The 23,623-nt window shown below is 34.9% G+C and overlaps 1 protein-coding gene across 1 annotated transcript in view; it reads left to right on the forward strand.

The window, feature by feature from the left end:
• Positions 1 to 2,565: 2,565 nt before the first annotated feature.
• Bcl2l13 (BCL2 like 13) overlaps positions 2,566 to 23,623 on the forward strand; it is a 34,786-nt gene continuing 13,728 nt past the window's right edge. The window contains exons 1-3 of the mRNA XM_048787728.1: positions 2,566 to 2,584; positions 7,750 to 7,819; positions 16,765 to 16,908. Of these exons, the coding sequence (XP_048643685.1) occupies positions 16,795 to 16,908 (114 nt within the window). The 5' untranslated portion in view covers positions 2,566 to 2,584; positions 7,750 to 7,819; positions 16,765 to 16,794. The remainder of the gene's footprint in view (positions 2,585 to 7,749; positions 7,820 to 16,764; positions 16,909 to 23,623) is intronic.

The raw sequence follows: 23,623 nt of genomic DNA on the forward strand, positions 1-23,623 counted from the left end.
TATCTGTAAATGAAATCATGTACTATGTGGTTTTTTTGTGACTGACTTCTTTTATTTAGCACAAGGTTTTTAAGGATCATTCATGTTGTAGCAGGTATCAGTATTTCATTATTTTTTGCTGTTGAATAATATTCCATTGTATGGATATGCCATATTTTGTTTATCCATTCATCAGTTGATGGGCATTGATGGACATGGAAGTTGTTTCCAGTTTTTCACTATTATGTATGATGCTGCTGTGAATGTTCTTGTACACATTTTTTGAGAGCTTTATAATTATACACAGTAGTTGGATTCATCCCAACAAACTCATACATGCATGAAAATTGATTACCCTTTTCCTTCCCATCCCCCCTCCCGTCCCCCATTCTCCTTCCTCTGCTCTACTAGAATTTGTTTTACAGTACTGGGGATTGAACCCAGGGCCTTGTGCAGGCAAGGCAAGCACTCTACCAACTGAGTTATATCCCCAGCCCACTACCTAATAATCTTTAATGAGCAAATTTATAAATCATGTTTATAAATCAGTTACCTGTTAGTACAGAAAGAATCTGAATAGAAATATATAAATAATCCAAAAGCCTGTTGATCTTCTCTTTTATATTCATTTTATCAACTTTTTTTAAAATGGTGTTGGAGATTGAACCCACAGCTTTGTGCATGAAAGGCAAGAACTCTATATCTATATCCCCAGCCCTTCGTTTTATCAACATTTTAATTTATTAAATTTCCAGTTCTCTCTTAAGTCTTGATACACAGTCTTCCACCCGCCACCCTTTTGAGATGAGGTCTCACCAGGTTGCCCAGGCTGGTCTCTAATTCCCAGGCTCAAGCACTCTTCCCACCTTAGCCTCTTAAGTAGCTGGGACTAGAGGTCAGCCACAGCACCCAGTTTCTTCATGTACACTTTGATATTAGAAGTGCTGCATAATAAAATGGGCAAAAGGGAGAAAGGAAAAAAGAGCAACAAAAGGTGTAAATATAATCTCTAAGTCCCATATTATCCAAAGCTAATCATTAAAATGAATACTCTAGGGGCTGGGGTTGTGGCTCAGAAGTAGAGCACTTGCCTAGCATGCGTAAGGCACTGGGTTCAATTCTCAGCACCCCATAAAGTAAAATAAAGACATTGTGTCCACCTATAAGAAAAAAAATAAGTATTTAAAAAAATGAATACTCTAAAGCTTGCTCAGACAGCAAAGTAATTATGAACTCTGTAGGCATTTGCATCTTTCTTGGATGTAAGCAAGGTGTATTAAAATTTGCAGCCTTCTAGGAACAAGCCAAGATGAATGCACAGCATTTTATGAAAATAATTGGTAACTCTGAGGAGTGGGTGTAAACCACTTGCTTTACTGGGATTCTGTGCTGACATCCAGCTTGCACCCTAAAATGACAGTCATTCTCCCTATTCTTCCTAGAGTCAGGGAATGGATAAGTCTCTATAACATGAAGTTGGGAAATAGAGAAGCTAGTAATTTGAACTAAGAAGAGGTAGAATATGATTATGATTACTTTTTCCATATTTGGCTCTTATATTACCTTCATAGTTTTAAAATTTATCTGCAGAAATAATTGAGATAGAAAGTTCATTTTAATAAGAAATGAAAGCAATGGACTCATTTTCTGAGTTGGAATACACTCATCATAGAGTGTGATTTAAGAAGTGGTACATTTATAAAAGCAAAAACAAAACCTTAAAAATAAATATCAAGAGAAGAATAATAGAGCCTAGAGTTAACTCTCATTTATTATTCTTATGCTAAATTGGCCAGTAGGCATAAACTAAATTGGTTAGATATTCCCCCTCTGTGCTGGGGATAGAACCCAGGGTCTCTCCCATGCTAGGATTCCAGTAAGCAATATCCATAGCCCTGTTAGTGTATTTTGACATGTCAATATAGTTGCTTTCTTCTTTTAAAACTGATTTTCCATTAAAACTCTGCCTTTAAAAAAACTCTAGGGGCTGGGGATGTGGCTCAAGCGGTAGTGCGCTTGCCTGGCGTGCGTGCGGCCCGGGTTCGATCCTCAGCACCACATACAAACAAAGATGTTGTGTCCGCTGAAAACTAAAAAATAAATATTAAAATTCTCTCTCTCTCTCTCTCTCTTTCTTTAAAAAAAAAATAAAAAATAAATTAAAAAAAATAAAAAAACTCTAAATTTAGAACCTATCAACTTTTGTATTCCAGATAAGATTAATATCTATAATGATTATCTGACCTTTATAAGTGGTTATAACTATTAACTTTTTCCTAATATTAAATATCTTAGTACCATGAGCTTTTTTAGTACAGCTTTATTTACTAAATTGGTTTTTCTCTTGCCTTGTCTTCAGCCTTCACCAGCACAGGCTTTGACCGTCACACTTCTCCAGTGTTTAGCCCTGCTAACCCAGAAAGCTCAATAGAAGACTGCTTGGCCCATCTTGGAGAAAGAGTATTGCAGGAACTGAAAGAACCTCTGCATAAAGCATTGCAAATGCTCCTCAGCCAGTGAGTTACCATTGCTGAGTGGGAATGTGCTTCTCTAAGTAGTCTCGGATCTCTCATGCGGCGCTGGATTGGTTAAGGCTTTGTTTTAGGTGAACAGTGTCATTTCTTTTCTCACTTTTCTTCGCTTTTTTTTCTTTTGCTTTCCCAAAGCATCTCTGTGTTTTGAATGACAACTTTGCCTCTAAGTAGTGATTTAACTGTTCCGACAAAGATTTGATGGTTTGTATTATTTATTGAGCTATCAGATTTCAATGGATGCATTTAACCGTGTTGTAAACACAAGCTATTGCACTTGTTCTGACCACTTTTTACTATGGTTTTTACCATATCCCAGATATCGCTAAACTTTAGGGACTTCTGTCCATGGAACTACTTTCACATTTTTTTTTTAATTTTTATTGTAGACAATATTTGTATTGTCTACAATAAAAATATTTTTATTTTACTTATTTATTTTTATGTGGTACTGAGGATCGAACTCAGTGCCTTACACGTGCTAGGCAAGCGCTCTGCTACTGAGCTACAACCCAGCCCTACTTTCACATTCTTATAGTAGACTTCCTTCCTAGCTATGCATCAACCATATTAAAGCTAGAAACTTATTAATAAAAATGAAAGTATATTAAAATAGAACAAATTCATTTGTTGTAGAAAGTTATTTTTCTCTAGTTCTTTGCTGACAATTATTAAGGAATTGATGTGAGTTAGCGACATATTTATCTTACTGAAGATTGACAACTTTATAAAATAGGAAGAAGACTGTTGTTTATTAAAAGGGCCAAAATTCAGATGCTAAATTACTGTTGTAGTACTTTACTACAACAATAATTTCTTACTTTTATGTAGGGACAATTTATATATTTGTTGCAAGGAAGCAATTTTAGGAGAATTCAGTTAAATGAACAAACAGAAAACTCCTAATTATACTTAGGGAAATGAAATCATATTTGAAATTTTTTTTAAATATATATTTTTTTAGGTGTAGATGGACACAACACAATGCCTTTATTTTTATGTGGTGCTGAAGATCAAACCCGGGTCCCGCCCATGCTAGACAAGCTCTCTACTGCTGAGCCACAATCCTAGCCCCATATTTGAATTTTTTAATCTTAAAAAGTTTGTTTAAGCCAGGCATGGTGGCCCATACCTGTAATCTCAGTGACTCAGGAGGCTGAGGCAGGAGGTTTGCAAGTTCAAACCCAGCCTCAGCAAGACCCTGCCCCCTATTAAATAAATAAATAAATAAAGCCGGGAATATGGCTCAACAATCCCTGGTACTAAAAAAAAAAAAAAATTGTTTAAAGATAAAAATGAAAGAAATATATAGGTGCCAGGAAGTAGAACTTAAATAGGAAATGTGGATCAAAATAGTGATGTCAAAAAGTGTTCAGTGGAGCCTTAAGCACTGAGGTTGCTATAGGAGCCCCTGAAAAGGTAAGGGGTAGATTGAGTTAGTGGGGCTTATTAGGACCTCTCTACGCTTCTTAAGCCAGGACGCTATACTTCCATATGTTTTTTATATATGAAGTTTCATGTAAGGTTTGAAGAAAGAAATTTGCAACTTTGCCAAAAAGGAAACCAAAACAAAAAACCTTGTAAAAGCTATTGGGAGTAAAATAACTAAGTGATAGGCACAGGCAAAAGATTCTGTTTCTAATTTGATGGAAACCATTTATGGCTTTGAAACCTTTTCATTCTTTTTTTTTTTTTTTTAATATTTTTTAGTTGCTAATAGACCTTTATTTATTTATATGTGGTGCTGAGAATCAAACCAGTGCCTCACACATGCCAGGCAAGTGTGTTACTGCTGAGCCCCAGCCCCAGCCCCTGAAACCTTTTTATTCTTTATGTCAGTTTTTTCATTTGTTAGCTTTAACTTTGCTTTGATAATATCAACTCTTCCAAGAAGAATATCATATAGTTTTTTTTTTTTAATATTGTTCCTGGAGTCTTTTTGTAATCTATAGAAAAAAATTTGATCTCATCTCACTATAAATTATGTTTGCAAGAAAATTGGTTTAGATGAATGTTTTCCCAAGCCTTGAATACCAGTGCAGTTATTTTAATATATTTTAGTTGTCAGTGGATCTTTATTTTTTATATGCGGTGATAAGAATCAAACCCAGTGCCTCACACATGCTAGGCAAGCACTCTAATGAGCCACAACCCCAGCCCCAGCATAGCAAAGTCAGATCTTCCTGTGAATAAAATTTTTTCAGAAGTCTACTTTTGAAAGTTTTTAATTTTGTTACTAATACCTTGAAAATAACTAACTGGTGATATATTAGAAGTATTATACAGGTTGAAGGCAATATCTTAAGGTGGAAAATACCATCTGCTCCTCCAAACAGTTTTGTTAAAGTAGGAAATTACAATAATGCTGAACTCTTCATGCGGAACACCAGCAATTTTAAAAGGTACCCACCTCTCTTTTTTTTTGCTCTTAGGCCTGATTAGGTTATTCATCTTCTTAACTTTTCTATGTATTAGATTTTTTTTTGAATGTTTTAAGCTTCTGCATCTCTTATGTGTACATGTAATGTTTCAAATCGTGTTTCATTCTGAAGGATGCTAAAGTACTTTAGCCTGATAGACATGCTACTTATAAGGACTACTGTGACCCACAGCAGCATCAAACAGTTCAGGAAAGGAAGTGAAGGGACTGATATACACAAGTAAAACTTCAGGGAGAATATAGGTAGGTAGACTACATAGTATCTACTGAAGTTCAAGCTTTACAAGATTGAAGTGTATACTCCAAGGCTTCTTGAAAAAATACTAAGCTTACTTTAATGAGAATGTGATATCAGGAAGTTAGTACATACTGTATCCATCTTACTATTAAAAAGATCATCCCTGGTATTTCAGTATCACTCTAATATTGATTTGATATTGATGTGTATAAAAGATTTTATGTATGTCTTCAGAACTGTTTTCTGAAATATCTAAACCAGTGCTATTCAGTAAATGTAATGCAAATCAAATATATGCAATTAAAATTTTTGGCAGCCACATACAAAGTATGAAATTAATTTCTAAAATTTAATAATATATTTTCAGCCTAGTATATTCAAATTTCATTTTAACACATACTCAGTATAAAAAATTATTAGTGGGATAGACTACATTCTTTTTACTTACTGTTTAAAATTCAGCGTGGGGCTGGGGATGTGGCTCCAGCGGTAGCGCGCTCGCCTGGTATGCGTGCGGCCCGGGTTCGATCCTCAGCACCACATACAAACAAAGATGTTGTGTCAGCCGAGAACTAAAAAATAAATATTAAAAAAAAAAAAAAAATTCTCTCTCTCTCTCTCTCTCCCCCACTCTTTCTTTAAAAAAAAAAAAAAAAAAAATTCAGCGTGTAGATTATACTTTCAGCACAACATAGCCACATTCAAATGCTCATTAGCCATATGTGGCATTGAGACATTGTCAAGGCTTTTGTCAAAATCCTCACTTGAAATGGGAGCAGTGTGACCTTTGGAGTCAGATCTAATTGAGCTTGAATTCCTACTTTGTTCTTTTTAGCTTTGATATGTAATATAAAATATACATACATAGAAATATTCTACCTATCATAATAGGCTATCAATAAATTGTAACTGTTATCAATCTTAAATATTCATAGGCTGAAGAAATCAGACCCGAGTGGTCAGAGCAGAAAATGCCTTTGAAGTGGAATTTTAAAGTCCTATAGAGAGCTAGAAGTGTAGCTTAATGGTAGAGAGCTCATCTAGCATGTGTAAGACCTTGGTTTGATTCCCAGCACTACACACAAAACAAACAAAAAAGCTCTAAAATCCTACGAAAGCAAGACTTCTTCACTCCTTTTTACATGTCTGTTAACACTTTGCCCAAAACGGGGTTGGAGGTCTTGAATCTATTATCCAAGCTATTGTTGCCTTTATGTCTTATTTGGTACAATTTTTTGTGTTTGTTTAATTTGCACATGAGATCAGTGTTTAAAATATAGTACTTAAAGCCCTTCAACAAATTAATGAGACTTTGCTGTCATCACTCAGTGATTTCAGGATTTTTTTTTGTCTGTTTTTTTGTTTTGTTACTGGGGATTGAACCCAGGGGTGCTTTACCACTGGGTCATATCCCCAGCCCTTTTTATTTTTTATTTTGAGACACAGTCTCAGTTGCTTAGGCCCTCACTAAGTTTCTGAGACTGGCCTCGAATTTGGAGTCCTCCTGCCTCAGCCTCCCAAGTTACTGGGATTACAAGCATACGCCACCACACCTGGCAATGATTTAGGTTTTTGATATGACTAGAACTTGCATGTTTTTGATATGACTAGAACTTGCTAATTTCCTTGCCCTCCAGGATTATATTTTTTTATTATTGTTATTTTCTGATCCCTCCAGGATTTTATATCATAAGACTACAAGTTAAAAATAGGACACCAACTAATTATAACAAGTAAAATAAATAGGGCACCAAGCCAGGCATGATGGCACATGCCTTTAATCCAAGCAGCTTGGGAGGCTGAGGCAGGAGGATCATGAGTTCAAAGCCAACCTCAGCAACTCAGCAAGACCCTGTCTCTAAATAAAATATAGTGGTTAAGTACCCCTGGGTTTAATCCTCACTACCAAAAAAAGAAAAGGCACCAATTTTTGACATTATTTATTCTAATTCCTTGTATCCTTAGTTTGAAAATCTTCCAGTAACATGTTTCTTTTTTTTTTTTTTTTTTTAGAAAAATTTTTTGGGTTGTAGATGTACACAAATCTTTATTTTGTTTATTTATTATAATGTGGTGCTGAGGATCAAACCCAGTGCCTCACACTTATTATTCAAACGCTCTACCACTGAGCCACAATCCCAGCCCCAGTAACATATTTCTTTAGTTCTTAAATATTATAGATGTTTTGGCTTTTAAAAGTGTTAAAATTATACTTTTAATTTTATTTGTTGTTATTTGATATTAATAACCCAAGTATTTATCTGCAACATAAATAAGTTCTATCAGATAATTTCTAAGTAATTACAAAAAATTTATTAGATGATACATTTATCTTACTATTTTAATAACTACTTTCCCAAATATGCATCTAATGCTATAGAATGCTTGGAAAAAATGAAGCCCAAATACTAAAAACCATATCTTATATAAAACAATATGTTGAATAATCTTAGTCACTTTAGCAAAAGATTCAAAAAAACAATAGTGTCTTTATATTTATTCATCTGAAAATTTAGAATTTTTCTTTTTTGTGACACAGACTTTTAAAAAATTCTCTACAGGCCAGTGACATATCAGGCATATCGTGAATGTACACTGGAGACCGCAGTTCATGCCAGCGGCTGGAGCAAGGTATTAACCAAATTATCTTTATTCTTACAAGATTTTAGTGTGATAATGGTAAAGTATAGGAGGAATCATTAGTGTATTACATTAAGAAAGTGTTAGAGCTCTTTAATGCGTAAATATAACTATGTTAAGTGGATATTTCTTATTTAATTGTTGTTTTGATTAATGCTACTTCTGCTTGGCCCAAAAATATGTCCCTCATAGTATGTTCTCCTTCCTTTCTACACACTCTGAATTTCCTATCATTTCTTCATTTCCTTGTATTAGAGGTGACTTTTATCTCCATATGGTTATTTATTAAAATGTGAGTATATCTTGGAGAAGACTGACTTCATTTGAGAGATCTTCTTATTATTTTCTTAACTAATATCATTTGTGTCTTATAGTTTGAAAGTATTTTGTGTCACATCCCATCTGATATCACGACCATCCTTTTAAGACGGCAGAATGAATTTTATTAGATTTTTGTGTTGTTTATTAGGTCAGATGACTAATCAGGAAAAAAATGAAAGAAATTGCCTAGGTCTTCTTAACTAATAAATATTGGAGCTAACACTAGAGCTAAGATCTAAATTAGAAAATTTTAACCTCAGAGGGTTTTTTGTTGTTGTTGTTGTTGTTTTTTGCTATACCATACTGTTTGTCCATTATCTTAGACTGTATTTTCTACTTATCACCTTGGAAAGGTGAGTATAAGAGGATGTAATATGAAGAAGTATGGCCCCCAGGTGATTTAGCATCAGGGAGGAAAAATTTCAGCACCAATATTTTTACAAATAGCCACCTCTACTCAGAGTTCTTTGTACAGTCATTCCTATATAGTATTCAGTATGCCTAGAGGATTGTTTACAGGACCACTCTCAGATACCAAAATTTGTTATGTTCAAGTTCCTTGTATAAAATGGTGTAGTATTTGCATATATGCACTTCTCCTGTGTCCTTTAAATCATCTCTAGATTACTTAATTTAACTAATACACTGTAAATGCTACATAGGTACTTGTTATACTGTATTGTTTAGAGAATGACAAGGAAAAACATCTGTGCATGTTCAGTTCAGATGCAGTTTTCCAAATATTTGCAATCCAAGATTGGATATAGAACCCAAGGATATGGAAGGCTGGCTGTAAATAGGTCAGACAGTGTGACCATATGTGCCTAATTGATGTATATTGGGTATGCAATCTGATTTGTTTCAAATCTCAGCTTTTTAAAAAAAATTTAATTGGTAGTCAACATTGTTTTTATCATGTACAACATGGTGTTTTGAAGTATGTATACATTGTAGAGTATTTAAATCTAGCTGATTAACAAATATGTGACCTCATTTATCATTTTTGTGGTTAAAAACACACACTCACCCTCTTCACATTTTTCAAGAATGCAATATATTGTCATTAATTATGGTCATCATGCTATGCAGTAGATCTTTTGAAATATATTCCTCCTATCTAATGGTAATTATGTATCCTTTGAACAAGGTCTCCCTATCTCTTTCTCTTCTTAACTATTGCAGTCTCTTGTAACCATTACATCTCCTTGTTTAACTAGATCTGCTTCTCTGAGATCAAAATTTTTTTAGTTTCTCAAACATCAGCTTTATCACAGATTAAATTTATTTAGGCAGGTTAATTAAGCTTTCTGAATCTTAGTTTTCTCATCTGTGAAATGGAGACAGTACTACTAACTTTATACATTTAATTAGAACTAGTTGAGATTATATGTGTAGCACATTATCTGTCACCATAAAAAGCATTCAGTAAAAGGTAAAAGATTTATACCATGTAAAGAGAGACCAGAGTAGTATTATAAGCACTCAGCAAACAGCAACTAATGTACTAGTTTCTGTTTTTGTTTTTCAGTGCTTGGGATGAAACCCAGGGTCTTACACATAGTAGGCAAGCGTGATACCACTGAGCTTCAACTCCAGCCCTTCTTAATTTTACTTTATTTTATTTACTTATGTATATTTTTTGCAGTACTAAGATTTGAACCCAGGGTCTCACACATTCTAGGCAAGTGCCGGACCACTGAGCCCTACACTTTGATTTTGAGACAAGGTCTTACAAAATTGCCAAAGCTGACCTTGAATTTGAGATTCTCCTCCCTCAGTCTCTTCAGACTCTGGAATTAGAGGCATATGCCACTGTACCTGGCTTAATATACTAGTTTTAATACACAAGACCTTGTCCTTATGCATCATATAACAATGGAGGTTAATTTTGAGGATTGCATCCTTAGGCGACCTCATTATGTGAACATGTAAAGTGTATACAAATTAAGACTGGTACGGGTCTGGGGTTGTGGCTCAGGGGTAGAGTGCTCACCTAGCACGTGCAAGGCACTGGGTTCGATCCTCAGCACCACATAAAAAATAAAATAAAGGTATTGTGTCCAACTACAACTAAATAAACAAAATATTTAAAAAAATTAAAACTGGTACGATGTCACTAGGTAGTATAATCTTAGAGGACCACTGACCTGTGGTTCATTTTTGACTGAAACATTATGTATCACATGACTATTGTTACTTGTATAGAGTTTCAGAGTGTTCATAATATATTAAAATATATTTTTTTCCTCATTTTTTTGGAACAGAGAAAAATACAGACATTTGAAATAGATTTTATAAATAACAATGAGCTTGGTTATGATATATTTCTTAGTATATCAAACATCTTATACTTAGGTAATAATTTTACTAGTTTTCTTTTCTTTCTGTTGCTTCTGTCTAGTAACTGTTAGAGTAAATTCTTGTATGCCCTACCCTTCACTGCCCCCATCCTAGAATGATCATAAAAAATCTAAGTCAACCTGGTCTTCACTGCCCTTTTTCACCCTTCCTGTTTTTATGCATTTTCCTGTTAAATGGATAGTCCCTCATCTGGATCAGGGGGCCAACTATTGACTTATTTAAGCTGTGGCTTAAATACCTCAAGTTAATGAGGCATGCCAATTAGAATATTACATTTTCTGCTGAATCTAGTATTACTTTCCTTCTAAATTCTCAAGGACTAAAAAGAACCTGGTTTATGATATTAGGCTGCTAAAATCTACCCTCCCTCATTCCAATTAAAATCTAGAGTGGTTCACAAAACAGTAAGCTTACAGTTTACATTCAGCATGAGGTTTGCAAAATTCCAGTCTTTTTTTTTTTTTTTAGTCTTCAACACCTTGTTTAGCCACCTGATAGAAGCAAAACTATACAACATCCTGCCATGTCACCCCAAAAACAATGTTTTTACTCGTTTTTATTTTGTTTTGTTTTTGTTTGTTTACCATGCTGGAGTTTGAGCCCATAGACTCACACATACTATGTAAGCACTCTATCACTGAACTGCATCTCCAGGCCACACTTTTTTGATAGCTGAATGGGTCATTAGCAAAGGACCTATAGTGCTTTTTAAAGGGGGAAACAAATAAAAGCTGGGCATGGTGGAACATGCCAACATGCCTGTGATCCCAGCGGTTTGGGAGACTGACACAGGAGGATTGTAAATTTAAAGCCAGCTTCAGCAACTTAGAGAGGCCCCAAAGCAACTTAGCAACACCCTATCTCAAAATAAAAAGGGCTGATGATATGGTTCAGTGGTTAAACGCCTCTGTGCTCAATCCTTGGTACCAAAAAAGTGAAGGGGAGGCAAAAATTTGATATAATATTGCTTACTATCTAGCAAGTCAATAAAGCACCAATCAGAAAAAAAAAAATGTCTACAAAGCATGCCAGGTTAGGGACAAACTGAGTATCGATTCATTTGTAAAGAAATTTTTAAAGCATCTTTATAGAATACTCTTTAAATATGTTTAAAAGAGTAGATGGAAAAAGCTGGTTATGAACATACATTAGTTATATGATCTTTTGTTATTAAAAAAAAAAAAAGGACATCAGACTGGGAGTGCAGCTTGGTGGTAGAATTTGTGCTTAGCATATGTGAGGCCCAAAAGTGTACATATATAAATGTAGAATATATATATATAATCTCAAAAAAATTGATATTTGCCAAAATATTAAATAATCCATTGTAGCTATCTTGGAATTGTAAGTGATTTTTTTTTACTTGTGGGTATTTTTTTTTCCTGTCTGCTTAAAAAGGAGAAAATGACCATCAAAGAGAAAAAAAACCAAATCTGTTTTCATCTGTTTCCCCACATATTCTTCCTTCTCTTCCCCTAGATTAATGAAGTAGACCTTAGACATCATATTTTATTCATAAACCCATTAGTATGTATTCCTAAGAATAATGTATTTCTTTTACCTTATTTTTGGGGATACTGGGAATAGAACCCAGGGCCTTGTTCATGCTAGGCAGGTATTCTGCCACTGAGCCACATCCTGAGTCCTATATCCTCTTTTTAAAACCTACTGATTGGGGCTGGAGTTGTGGCTCAGTGGTAGAGTGCTTACCTAGCATGTGTGAGGCACTTGGTTCGAGCCTCAGCACCACATAAAAATATACAAATAACACATAGAAAAAAACCTACTGATGCTATCATTAGCACACTTAAGAATATTAACAGTAATTCTTTAATATTGTCACATAATTTACTAGGTATTCATTTTCACTCATTCGTTTTTGTTACTGTGAGTTAAGCCCAGTGGAGCTCTACCACTGAGCTGCATCTACGTCTCCTAGCCCCTTTTATTTTTTTATTTTGAGACTTAGCATCTCACTAAGTTTCTAGACTGGCCTCTAACTTTTGATCCTCCTGCTTCAGCCTTGTGAGTATGCATCACTGTGCCCAGCTGCTAAATGTATTTTTAATTTAATTTTTAAATGTTTTAAGAAATTTTATCATAACTGTATGATTGTTTTCTTTCCACATTTTTTATTGGTTCATTATTATAGTTATACATAATGATGGGATTTGTTGTTAAACATTTATACATGCACACAATATAACAATATAATTTGGCCAATATCTCTTCTCAACACTTTCCCCCTCCCTCACCTCCCTGATGCCTTTTCCTCTACTGATCTCCCTTTGAGTCCTGCCCCTGCCCACCTTTTTTTTTCTTCCTCTTTTTCCTCTTACCTACACATATGAGAGAAAATATAACCCTTGACCTCCTGAGTAATGGTTCCATCCATTTTCCTGCAAATGTCAACCGTGTTTTAAAGCTGGTTTATTTGAATCAAAGTCGGAACAAAGTCTGTGCATTGTTTTTGGTTGATATGTTTTGTTTTTTGTTCACTGAAATGTAATTCACATAAAATTTGCCCTTCTGAAGTCAGGTCAGAGATTTAGTATATTCACATTAGTTCATATAGACCTAGAAATGTGAATAGTGAGACCTTCTCAAAATGAATGGGAATTCAGTTTTATTTTAACATTAAAAAAAGAAAAAAAAAACTTAAGTGTCATGGTACACTCCTGTCATCCCAGATTCTCAGGGGGCTGAAGCAAGAGAATTGCAAGTTGGAGGCCATCTGGGCAATTTAGGAAAACTCTGTCTTCAAAATAAAAATTACAAAGGGCTGAGTCTGTAGCTCAATGACAAAACACCCCTGAGTTCAATCCCCAGTATTGGAAAATTAATTAACTAATTAATTTAAAATAAAAAATAATATAAGAGGGATGAATACAAAACAAATGTGGTTGCAGATTATATTGAATACTCTTTTGGAGGGGGTTACTGAGGATTGAACCCAGGGGCACTTTTACCATTGGGCTGTATCTCCAGGCCTTTTTAATTTTTTGAGACAGAGTCTCATTAAGTCACTACCGACCTCCTAAATTACTGAGGCTGGCCTCAAACTCATGGTGCTTCTGCTTCAGCTTCTGGGATTACAGGCATGGACCACCATGCCCAGTAATATAGAATACATGTGGGTAGGAAAATGCCAAGTTAATGGCCATCAGTTGTAGAAATAACTCATGAAGACTTTTTTAAAAAAATATTTTTTTAGATATTGATGGACCTTTATTTTGTTCATTTATTTATATGCAGTGCTGAGAATCGAACCCAGTGCCTCACTCATGCTAGGCAAGTGCTCTATCACTGAGCCACAACCCTAGCTCCTCATGAAGCTTTTGTGCATAGGCAAATGAACTGGGTTTAACTATTTAAAAGTTATTTAAACCGTGTTTTAAAAAGTCGGAAGTCGAGCTGGGTATGTAGCTCAGTAGTAGAGCCTTTTCCTAACATATATGCAAGGCTCTGGGTTTAGTCCCCAGCACTGCAAAATAAATAAATAAAATAAACTTAAAAAAGTAAAAGCTAAAAGTCACTGTACAGGTCTATGAAGAAAGTATGTCACCTAAGTAAGCCTGGTCTATAATAGACATTAACAGTTGTGTGAGGTATGAAGGGGGGAAAATAAATCATCTGACACAACATACATCAACAAAAAAAGTGTTGTCAATCAAACTAGAAAATGGTAGTCCATAAAATGAAATTTCTACACTCTGGTGACTATATTTCAAGAAAGACAGAATGAGAAGATCCAGAAAAGGACAATTTAAAGAAAGAAATTAGGGGGCTGGCGTTGTGGCTCAGTGGTAGCGTACTTGCCTAGCAAGCACGAGGCCTTGGGTTCGATCCTCAGCACCACATAAAAACAAATAAAGGTATTGTGTCCAACTACAACTAAAAAATAAACATTAAAAAGAAAAAAGAAAAAGAAATTAGGGCTGCGGTTGTGGCTCAGTAGTATAGAGTGGTTGTTTCACACATATGAGGCACTGGGTTTGATCCTCAGCACCACATAAAAATAAAATAAAGGCATTGTGTCCATCTTCAACTAAAAATAAAACATTAATATGAAAAGAAAGTAATGTGATAAGAAGATTACATTTTGCCCAAATGTATAGTGAATGAGGGAATACAGTCAAATATTAAAATTGACAGAAGTGAAAGAGGATTGCAGATTTATTATAAAATCAGGGTATCTACTTTTTGATACATATGAAAAAGGTAATTTGGAACAATAAAAGAAATTCTAAAATGTTTGCACCTCATTTCCCCAAGAAGCAGTAGAGCTTATTATGAAGAGTTTCAAATTTTTATGTATTTATGGATTTTTGTGGGAAATAAAAATGTTTGAGGTTCAGAACATCTCAGGCCTTTGAAGCTCATAGGATATGAATAGCAAGGCTGACTGATAAGTCCCTTGCCTGTTCTTGCCCAAGGCAAAATACTGGGGCTAGATGAACTTTTTTTGTTTCTGTTTTTGTTAGCATGATAGATTTTCTTATTATGGGAAAAGCCTAGCATATTTGTCTTTATAGCCCTATGTCTTTCCATTAGTGTTAAAAACTGGAGTTTTCTAAAAGGTCAAAAAGTAAATGAATTTGTTTGTTTCATTCTCTGTCAGAGTTTAATATAGACTCCTTTGGGGCTGCTTAGAAGCCAAAGAATATTAGTATGAAGTATAAACTCACTGGGCATTTTTATTTGTCCTCCTCTGGGGAAATATTTTGTCAGCCCTCAGTTATTTTCTTGGTAATCCAGTAACAAGTAACGAGAATTGGTTTCATTTCCTTGTGCATTCCTTCTGCTATCATGTAGACCTTTTGATGTTTTAGACAAGAGACTTCATATAGATGGCTAGCTGAAATACTTAGTTTTTTCTTTTCTTTTTTTTTTTTGTTTTAATGTTGGGGATCAAATGGAGGGACTCAGGAATGCTAGGCAAGTGCTCTCCTATTAATTCTTTTTTCAATATGTAATTCTTCTTTTTGTTTTTATTACTGAGGATTGAACCTAGGGCCTTGCATATACTAGGTAAGGACTCTACCACTTAGCTGCATTTTCAGCCCAATATGCAATTTTTTTTTTGTAGTTGTATATGGACAGAATGCCTTTATTTTGTTTGTTCATTTATATGTAGTACTAAGGACAGAAACTAGTGCCTCACACATGCTAGGCAAATGCTCTGCCACTGACCCACAGCCCCAGCCCACTTTTTTTTTTTTTTTTTTTTGGAAGGCAACAACAGACTAGTTTGTTATAAATTTTGATGGCTTACCTTTTGTGTTATTAGGTACAGGTTATAATGCCTCCTTTTATATTTGATTTTTTATGATTTTTACAATATAGGTCATAATTTTTAAAAAGTTCTTATTTTCAAATAATAAAAGAATATGGTTTAAACTATAAAAAGTACAGAAAGAGGTGCATCAAAAAATAGATTTTTTTTTCACCTTTGTTGACACTCACCTAGTTCTTCTTAAGCAACCACTATTTTTAGTTTCTTATATGTTTTTTCCAGAGATACTGTAGGGCTATACGAACTTATATGTGTATATGCATTTTGTTTTGTTTCATGAATGATCCCTCATTCTCCTGTATCTTTCTTTCTCTTAAAGTAAATTTTGGTAGGGTATGAGTGGGAACTGATTAATTAATTAATTAATTTGGTGATTGAGTACTGAACAGTCTCTTTTCAACTCTATTGGATGACCAGAATTCATTAAATTAGTCTGCATTGAGTTGTTTTTAGTCTTCTGTTATTATAAATAATACACGGTTATTTTTATATAATAATTCTACCACCCTATCATATGAAATATTCAGAAATATATGTAATATTGAGAAAAAGATTCTAGTAGGGGTTAGTGTTTTATGAAATAAACATATGAAATATAATGATACATCTGAGTATAATTTTCCAGTATTTTGATATAAAAAATGCATTATAAGAATTTCAGACTCAAAGGCCAAAAGTTCTCCCTGATAAGTAGATGCTGATGCACAATGAGGGGCATGCGAAGAATGGGGAAACTTTGGACAAAGGGGAAGGAGGAGACATCATTACCCTAGGCACATGTATGACTGCACATATGGTGCAACTCTACATTGTAAACTACCAAAGAAATGAAAAGCTGTGCTTCATTTGTGTACAATGAACAATGCATTCTGCTGTCATGTGTAACTAATTAGAATAAAAAAAAGAAAAAAAAAAGAATTTCAGAGTGTCTCTCCCCGCCTCTATCTTTACATTGAAGATTTTGGTGCCTCTGGTTTTGCTCCGACAAATGCTTTTGGAGTTGACAAGACGTGGTCAAGAACCTTTGAGTACACTGCTACAGTTCGGAGTGACATATCTGGAGGACTATGCAGCAGAGTACATCATTCAGCAAGGTGGCTGGGTATGAATTATTGTTTTTTAAAACATTTTTATTTAAAAGAAATTAGGCCCATTGTTTTTTTAAACAGCATAGGGTTATGTCTGTATTAGATGATGATCAGTGGAAAAGTTATTCATACAGTTTCAGTTAAGTTACTAAGATTTTACTTATAGTAAATTGATATATGAGACTTTTAAATACTTATTAATTATGAAATATTTCATACTAATAAAAATATATAAATAACTAAGGATGAATAATAATAAAATGAACACCAATGTGTTTATTGCCTCAGTCCAAGAAAAAAATATGGTTAACATTTTGCAAGATTGGTGCTGGCAATTGAATCAAATCCTCACACATGCTAAACAGTACTGTGCCACGGAGCCATACCCCCAGCCCACACAGCAACTCTTTTGAATCTCCTTATATTCCCCTCCTGAATTTTGACATACTCATATCTGCCTCACAATTTTCTGAAGTTTTTAAATTATAGCTTAATTATATATATATATGTATATTCTAGACAATAAGTTATTTTGTATGCTTTGAACTTCATCTGAATAGTATCATACTACATGTATTCTTCTGTAACTCACTTCTTTTACTCAATATAATAGTGTTTTGTTTTTTATTATCAAAATTTTGAGTATGAAGACAGAAATGGTGTGACTCTACTTTATGTACAACCAGAGACATGAAATACTGTGTTCTGTATGTGTACTATGAATTGAAATGCATTCTGCTGTCATAGCAAATTAGAATAAATAAATGAATTTTTTAAAAAAGAACAAGAAAAATTAAAAAGTACTTGAGACAGGGTCTTCTTATTTAATTGCCCAAGCTGATTTGGAGAGTAGCTGGGATTATAAATGTGTGCCATTGTACCGATATTATGTCTTCGAAGTTTACCTAAGTCAGTTTCTTAACTTTTTTTCATTATCACCTCACTAAGGATTTTTTTCCCCCAGTATGGGGAATAGTACTCTGGGGGCATTCAACCACTAAACTGTATTCCAGGCCCTTTTTTTTTTTTTTTGGTAGTGCTGAAAACTAAACTCCAGGCTTCAGGGCTTAACATTTACTAGGCAAGTGCTCTGCTAGGAAGCCACATCCCCAGCACCCCCAGCCCTTTTTTTTTTTTTTTTTTTTGAGAGAGAGAGAGAAAGGGGGAATTTTTTCATATTTATTTATTTATTTTAGTTTTTGGCAGACACAACATCTTTATTTGTATGTGGTGCTGAGGATCAAACCCAGCGCCACGTGCATGCCAGGCAAGTGTGCTACATCTTGAGCCACATCCCCAGCCCCACCCCCAGCCCTTTTTATTTTATTTTTATTTTTGGAAATGGTCTTGCTAAGTTGCCAAGGCTAGCCTCAAATTTGTGATCCTCCTGCCTTAGTGTCCTAAGTTACTAGGATTACAGGCATGTGCTACTATGTCTAACTCTAAGGATCCTTTCTAGACATCATTTCCCCCTAATAATCTCCTCCTTCCCCCAATGGAATTTTAATGTTTGTTTGTTATGTACTGTGTGGCCTTTTGCAGGGCCACAAACAATTGTAATGTGTAACATTTCCCCTGTGTCTCTGAAACATTTTTCACCCTTAATATCATCCCCATTGAGAATGAATGATCTAGGTTCATTCATTGGCTAGTGTTTGTTGTAAAAATATGACAGTTTATTTTCAATGGGTATTTCCACTATTTTGCTAATGCATATGTGTAAGAATTTCTGTGTAGAATTTCTGGATCATAAAGTTATAGACAAGTTTTAATTTACAAAATAATGAGTTTCTGTCACTCCTCATCTTCCCCTTTACTTGATTAAGATATCAGTCATGTATAACCAAGATTGTTTTAAGAAAGAAGCAAGGGTTGGCATGGAGATGCATGCCTATAATCCCAGCTACTCACGAGACTAAGGCAGGAAGATCTTAAGTTTGAGGATAGCCTCAGTGACTTAATGAGACTGTATCTCCAAATAAAATAAAAGGGGGTTGGAGATACACCTCAGTGATAGAGTACATATCTAGCATGTGTTAGGCCCTGGATTCAATCCCCAGTACTGCAATAAAAGAAAAAAGAAAAAAAAATGAATTTGTCCTTCCTAGGATTTATCTCTATATCTTATCTTTTTACTTCAATTTATCATGTACCAAGCAATTATTAATCATGCAACAAGCTCTTGAGTGCCTGTTATACACTATGCTCTATACTGGACTTGACTGCTATGAATAAAGAAAATCCTTGACCCAAAGGAATTTATATTCTCATGGAAGTAGACAAACAATTAAGATATATAGCCAGGCATGGTGGCACATATCTATAATCCCAATAGGCTGAGACAGGAGGATCGAGAGTTCAAAGCCAGTCTCAGCAATTTAGTGAGGCCCTAAGCAACTCAGCAAGACCCTGTCTCTAAATAAATATAAAAAAAGGTCTGGGGATGTGGCTCAGTGGTTAAGGCCTCTGGGTTCAATCCCCAATACCAAAAAAAGGGGGGGGGGGCAGTGTATCCAGTAGTTACATATGCCATGGAAAAAATAAGACAGGAAAACATAAATGGGATAGGACTTGAAGTTTTTATATCAGCCAAGTGAGAACTCACTGCTGTCTAAGCAAAGATTGTACTATTCTCCCTGTTTTAATCCCACCTTATTCTCTTTTTTTCTATTTATACCCTAGGAGTAGAGTTTTCTATTTCTTTTTTTCCCTCTCTTTGATGGGGTGTGTGTGTGTGTGTGTGTGTGTGAGAGAGAGAGAGAGAGAGTCTGTGCCTGTGTATCTTGGGGTTTGAGGGTTTTTTGTTGTTGTTTTGGGTGGTGCTAGGGATGTAACCCAGACTTTCACATATGCTAAGCATGCATTTTTAAGCTGTGTTAAGTTGTAATTTACCTAATAGTTAGTGATAGTATAGTGATTTTATAAACTTTGCACACTAAACTTTTTAGCCACTATACATCTAAGAATTTGAGCTAATAAAAAAAAAAGTGGAAATTTAATTAACATGGATGCTAATGTAAAGTGTATTAGGTTTAGATACTTGTTAAATGCTTTTTTTTTTTTTTTTTTTGGTATTGGGGATTGAAACCAGGGCACTTAACCACTGTGCCACATCCCCAGCCCTTTTTTGTATTTGAGACAGGGTCTCACTGAGTTGCTCAGGTCCTTGCTAAATTACTGAGGCTGGCTTTGAACTCACAATTCTCCTGCCTCAGCCTTCCAAGCTGCTGGGATTACAGGCGTGCACCACTGCACCTGGCTGTTAAACACTTATTGAATGAAATGCTGAGCATTTGTAGGAAAATAAGAAGTATTTTCATGCTGCTGTTTTGTTTTTGGTATTGGGAGATTGAACCCAGAATGCTTAACATCCCCAACCTTTTAATTTATTTATTTTTTTTGAGTGTGTGTTTTTTTTTAGTTTTCTGTGGATGCAACATCTTTATTTTATTTTTATGTGGTGCTGAGGATCGAACCCAGCGCCCCGCGCATGTCAGGCGAGCGTGCTACCGCTTGAGCCACATCCCCAGCCCCCTTTTAATTTTTTATTTTGAAATAAGATCTTGCAAAGTTGCTTAGGGCCTCACTCAGTTTCTGAGGCTGGCTTTTAACTTGCAATCTTCCTGCCTCAGCCTCAAGTGAGCCACTGGGATTATGGGCATGTGCCATTGTGCTCAGCTCCTGTTGTTGTTAAAAATAAGAACTATGATAAATTGTTGCCATTTTTTTTTCCCTATTCTAGGGTTCTCTTCTTTCTTTCACCCACCCTCCACCTGCCACCACCCTCCCTCCCCCTTTTTTTGGCCAGTGTACTGTGTGATTCCTGTGAGAGCCAAGGGACACCTCAGGTTAATTTCCACTTAGCTTATGTGGTACTTTACAACAAAGGAAGAAGAAAAACACAGAAGAGTGTTATATATTCCCTTCCTGATTCTGTTTTATTATGACAGTGCATTAAAGTTTGTCTATGGTTATAATTGTTAGATGGAAAGTATTTGATTTAACTCAAATATTTGCGCTAAAGACAGAAAGTTACCATATGAATAACAAGTTTATTAATATTTAAAATATGATTTCATCTGTAAATTTAAATGTCTGATCTGTATTTCACATTGTTAGATCTAAGCCATCCATTTCTTTGTATTTAATACCAAGATACTGGGGCTGGGGTTGTAGCTCAGTGGTAGAGCACTTGCCTGGCATGTGAAGCACAGGGTTCGATTCTTAGCACTGTGTGTGTGTGTGTGTGTGTGTGTGTATATATATATATATATATATATATATATATATATATATATNNAAAAAAAAAAAAAAAAAGATCAAAATAAATAAATAAAACCAAGATACTGCTTTTCTACCAGTCAGTGTAGTTGTTTTCTCTGAAACAAAGTGTCAGCATATATCACCTATTAGGTCCTTTTGTTGAACATTGGGTTGTCAGCTCTTAAAACCATTCCAGAAGAAAAGCATTTCACTACATGATGTAGCATGTCTGTTATATCAAGTCTATAGTATGATTTCCACAAGGAATGTGTTTGTTTTCACCATTTGACAACATCAGGGTGAAACAAACTGCATAGCTCTCTGTGTGGACTAGTTTTGAAAACCTACAGAGAAGGAGAAAGTGCTGGCAGCCATATCTGTTTGGTAATGGGATGATGGTATGTAGTTGGTCAGGCTTTGGGCATAGATTTGCAGAGAGAAAAATATTTTATTAACAAAATGGCTGAGATAAATGCGTTTTGGAGTTTTGCAAATGGTTTTGCTTTTTTTAATGACCATTGTTTTGTGATTATTTTCTTAGTATATTTAAGCTGAATTTTCCTTTGTATTGGTATTGAAAGAGCATTTATTGAGTTTTAGATGTGATGTGATGAGTTTGACTTTAAAGTGGCTGCAAGTTGAGGTGTTAAAAGCAAACAACAGGGGCTGGGACCTGGGCTCAGCAGTAGAGTGCTCACCTAGCACGTGCAAGGGGTCGGGTTCGATCCTCAACACCACATAAAAATAAATTTTAAAAAATAAAGGTATTAAAAATAAATAAATAAAAAAAAAATAAAGGTATTGTGTCCAACTACAACTAAAAAAAAAAAAAAAAAAGCAAACAACAACAGGTGGCTGTGGCTTTGGCTCAGTGGCCGAGTGCTTGCCTTACACTTATGAGGCACTGGGTTCTATCCTCAGCACCACATAAAAATAAATAAAATAAAACTATTGTGTCCATCTACAACTAAAAAAATATTTTAAAAAAAACAACAAAAAGAAACATGGCTATATATGATTTTTATCCTAGTTACTTCATTCGACTGGGACTTGGTCATATAATTCCAAACTTACATGAAAGAGTCTTAAGTCAAAATTACTGATCTTCCCTATCATGTGAGAGTGGCATAGTTCTATATGCCCTTTAAGTGTCTGTGTGGATTAACACAGCTAAGGCTTCTGGTATATGGAGCACTCTCATAAGTAGCACCAACTCAGGTTCTTTTTCTTTTATTGATGTGGGGTCTCACTGTGTTGCACAGGCTGATCTTGAACTCCTGGGCTCAAGAAATCCTCCTGGGTAGTTGGTACTACAGATGTGCACCACCCCACCCAGCCTAACTCATGTTCTTTCTCTTCATTTTCCAGCAGAATGACCTACTAGTGTTTATTTTATCTAACAACATCACCTTAGAGGGATGATTTTCCTGCATATTTTTCAGATTTTCTGTGAGCTGTACTAATGAAATCACTAATAGTATCTGCCTGGTTCATAAGAATTTTCTGAATATTAATTGATAATATCTATCATACTGCTGAAGCCCTTAGAGGTTAATTTTAGTAAACAGTAAGCCTTAATTGATTTCATGTGCTGTGCTAAGTGTGGACCATACAAAAGTTTTGTTGTTGTTGTTTTGTTTTGGTTTTGGTATTGAAGATTGAACCCAGGGAGACTTTACCACAGAGCTACATTATCAGACCTTTTTATTTTTTATTTTGAAACAGTATCACTAAGTTATGGAGGCTGGCCCCCTACTTGTCTCAGCCTCCTGAATTACTGGGATAACAGTTGTACACCACCGCGCCCGCGCCCAGCCAGAGTGTACCAAAGCTGAATAAAATACAGGTCTCAGACCTAGTTGAAGAAAATAAATATAAATAACTGTAGCATGTTATGTGCAGTGAGTGATAGAGCTATGCTAAAAGTACAATGAGAAGGCAAAAGAAGGGAACAATTAACCAAGGTCAAGTATATAATATTGATTGAATTAGAAACATATATCTTAGATCTAATTAGTAGCTTTTCAGAGCTAGAGATAGAATATAACTTTCGATTGTTGTTTGTACTGGCATTAGAATGACGATGTAGGGATTTCTTGTTTGTTTATTTTCCTACATTGTTTTTGTTTGTTTCTTTTCATTTACTCTGCCTCTTCAGTCAGAGCATGATGCATTGCCAACAGAACTGAAAATTAAAAGATTTGTTTCTTGCCTTATCTCTGCCAAATACTAGCCCTGTGTTTGGGGGAAAATTCCTTTAACTTTTCTGAGCCTCAGGTTCATCAACCTGCGAAATATCTGTCTCACAAAGATAGTGATGTGAAATGTTTTGTGAAAATGTTCCGTATTTACAAATGTCAAGTTCTCAGATGTGTCTCTAAGAGTGTGTTTCTATATATATATATAGATAGATAGATATAGTTTATTTACTTATTTATTTATATGTGTGCTGAGAATTAAACCCAG

Source organism: Marmota marmota, unplaced genomic scaffold, assembly GCF_001458135.2.
Source record: "Marmota marmota marmota unplaced genomic scaffold, marMar, whole genome shotgun sequence".
NCBI classification, from domain to species: domain Eukaryota; kingdom Metazoa; phylum Chordata; class Mammalia; order Rodentia; family Sciuridae; genus Marmota; species Marmota marmota.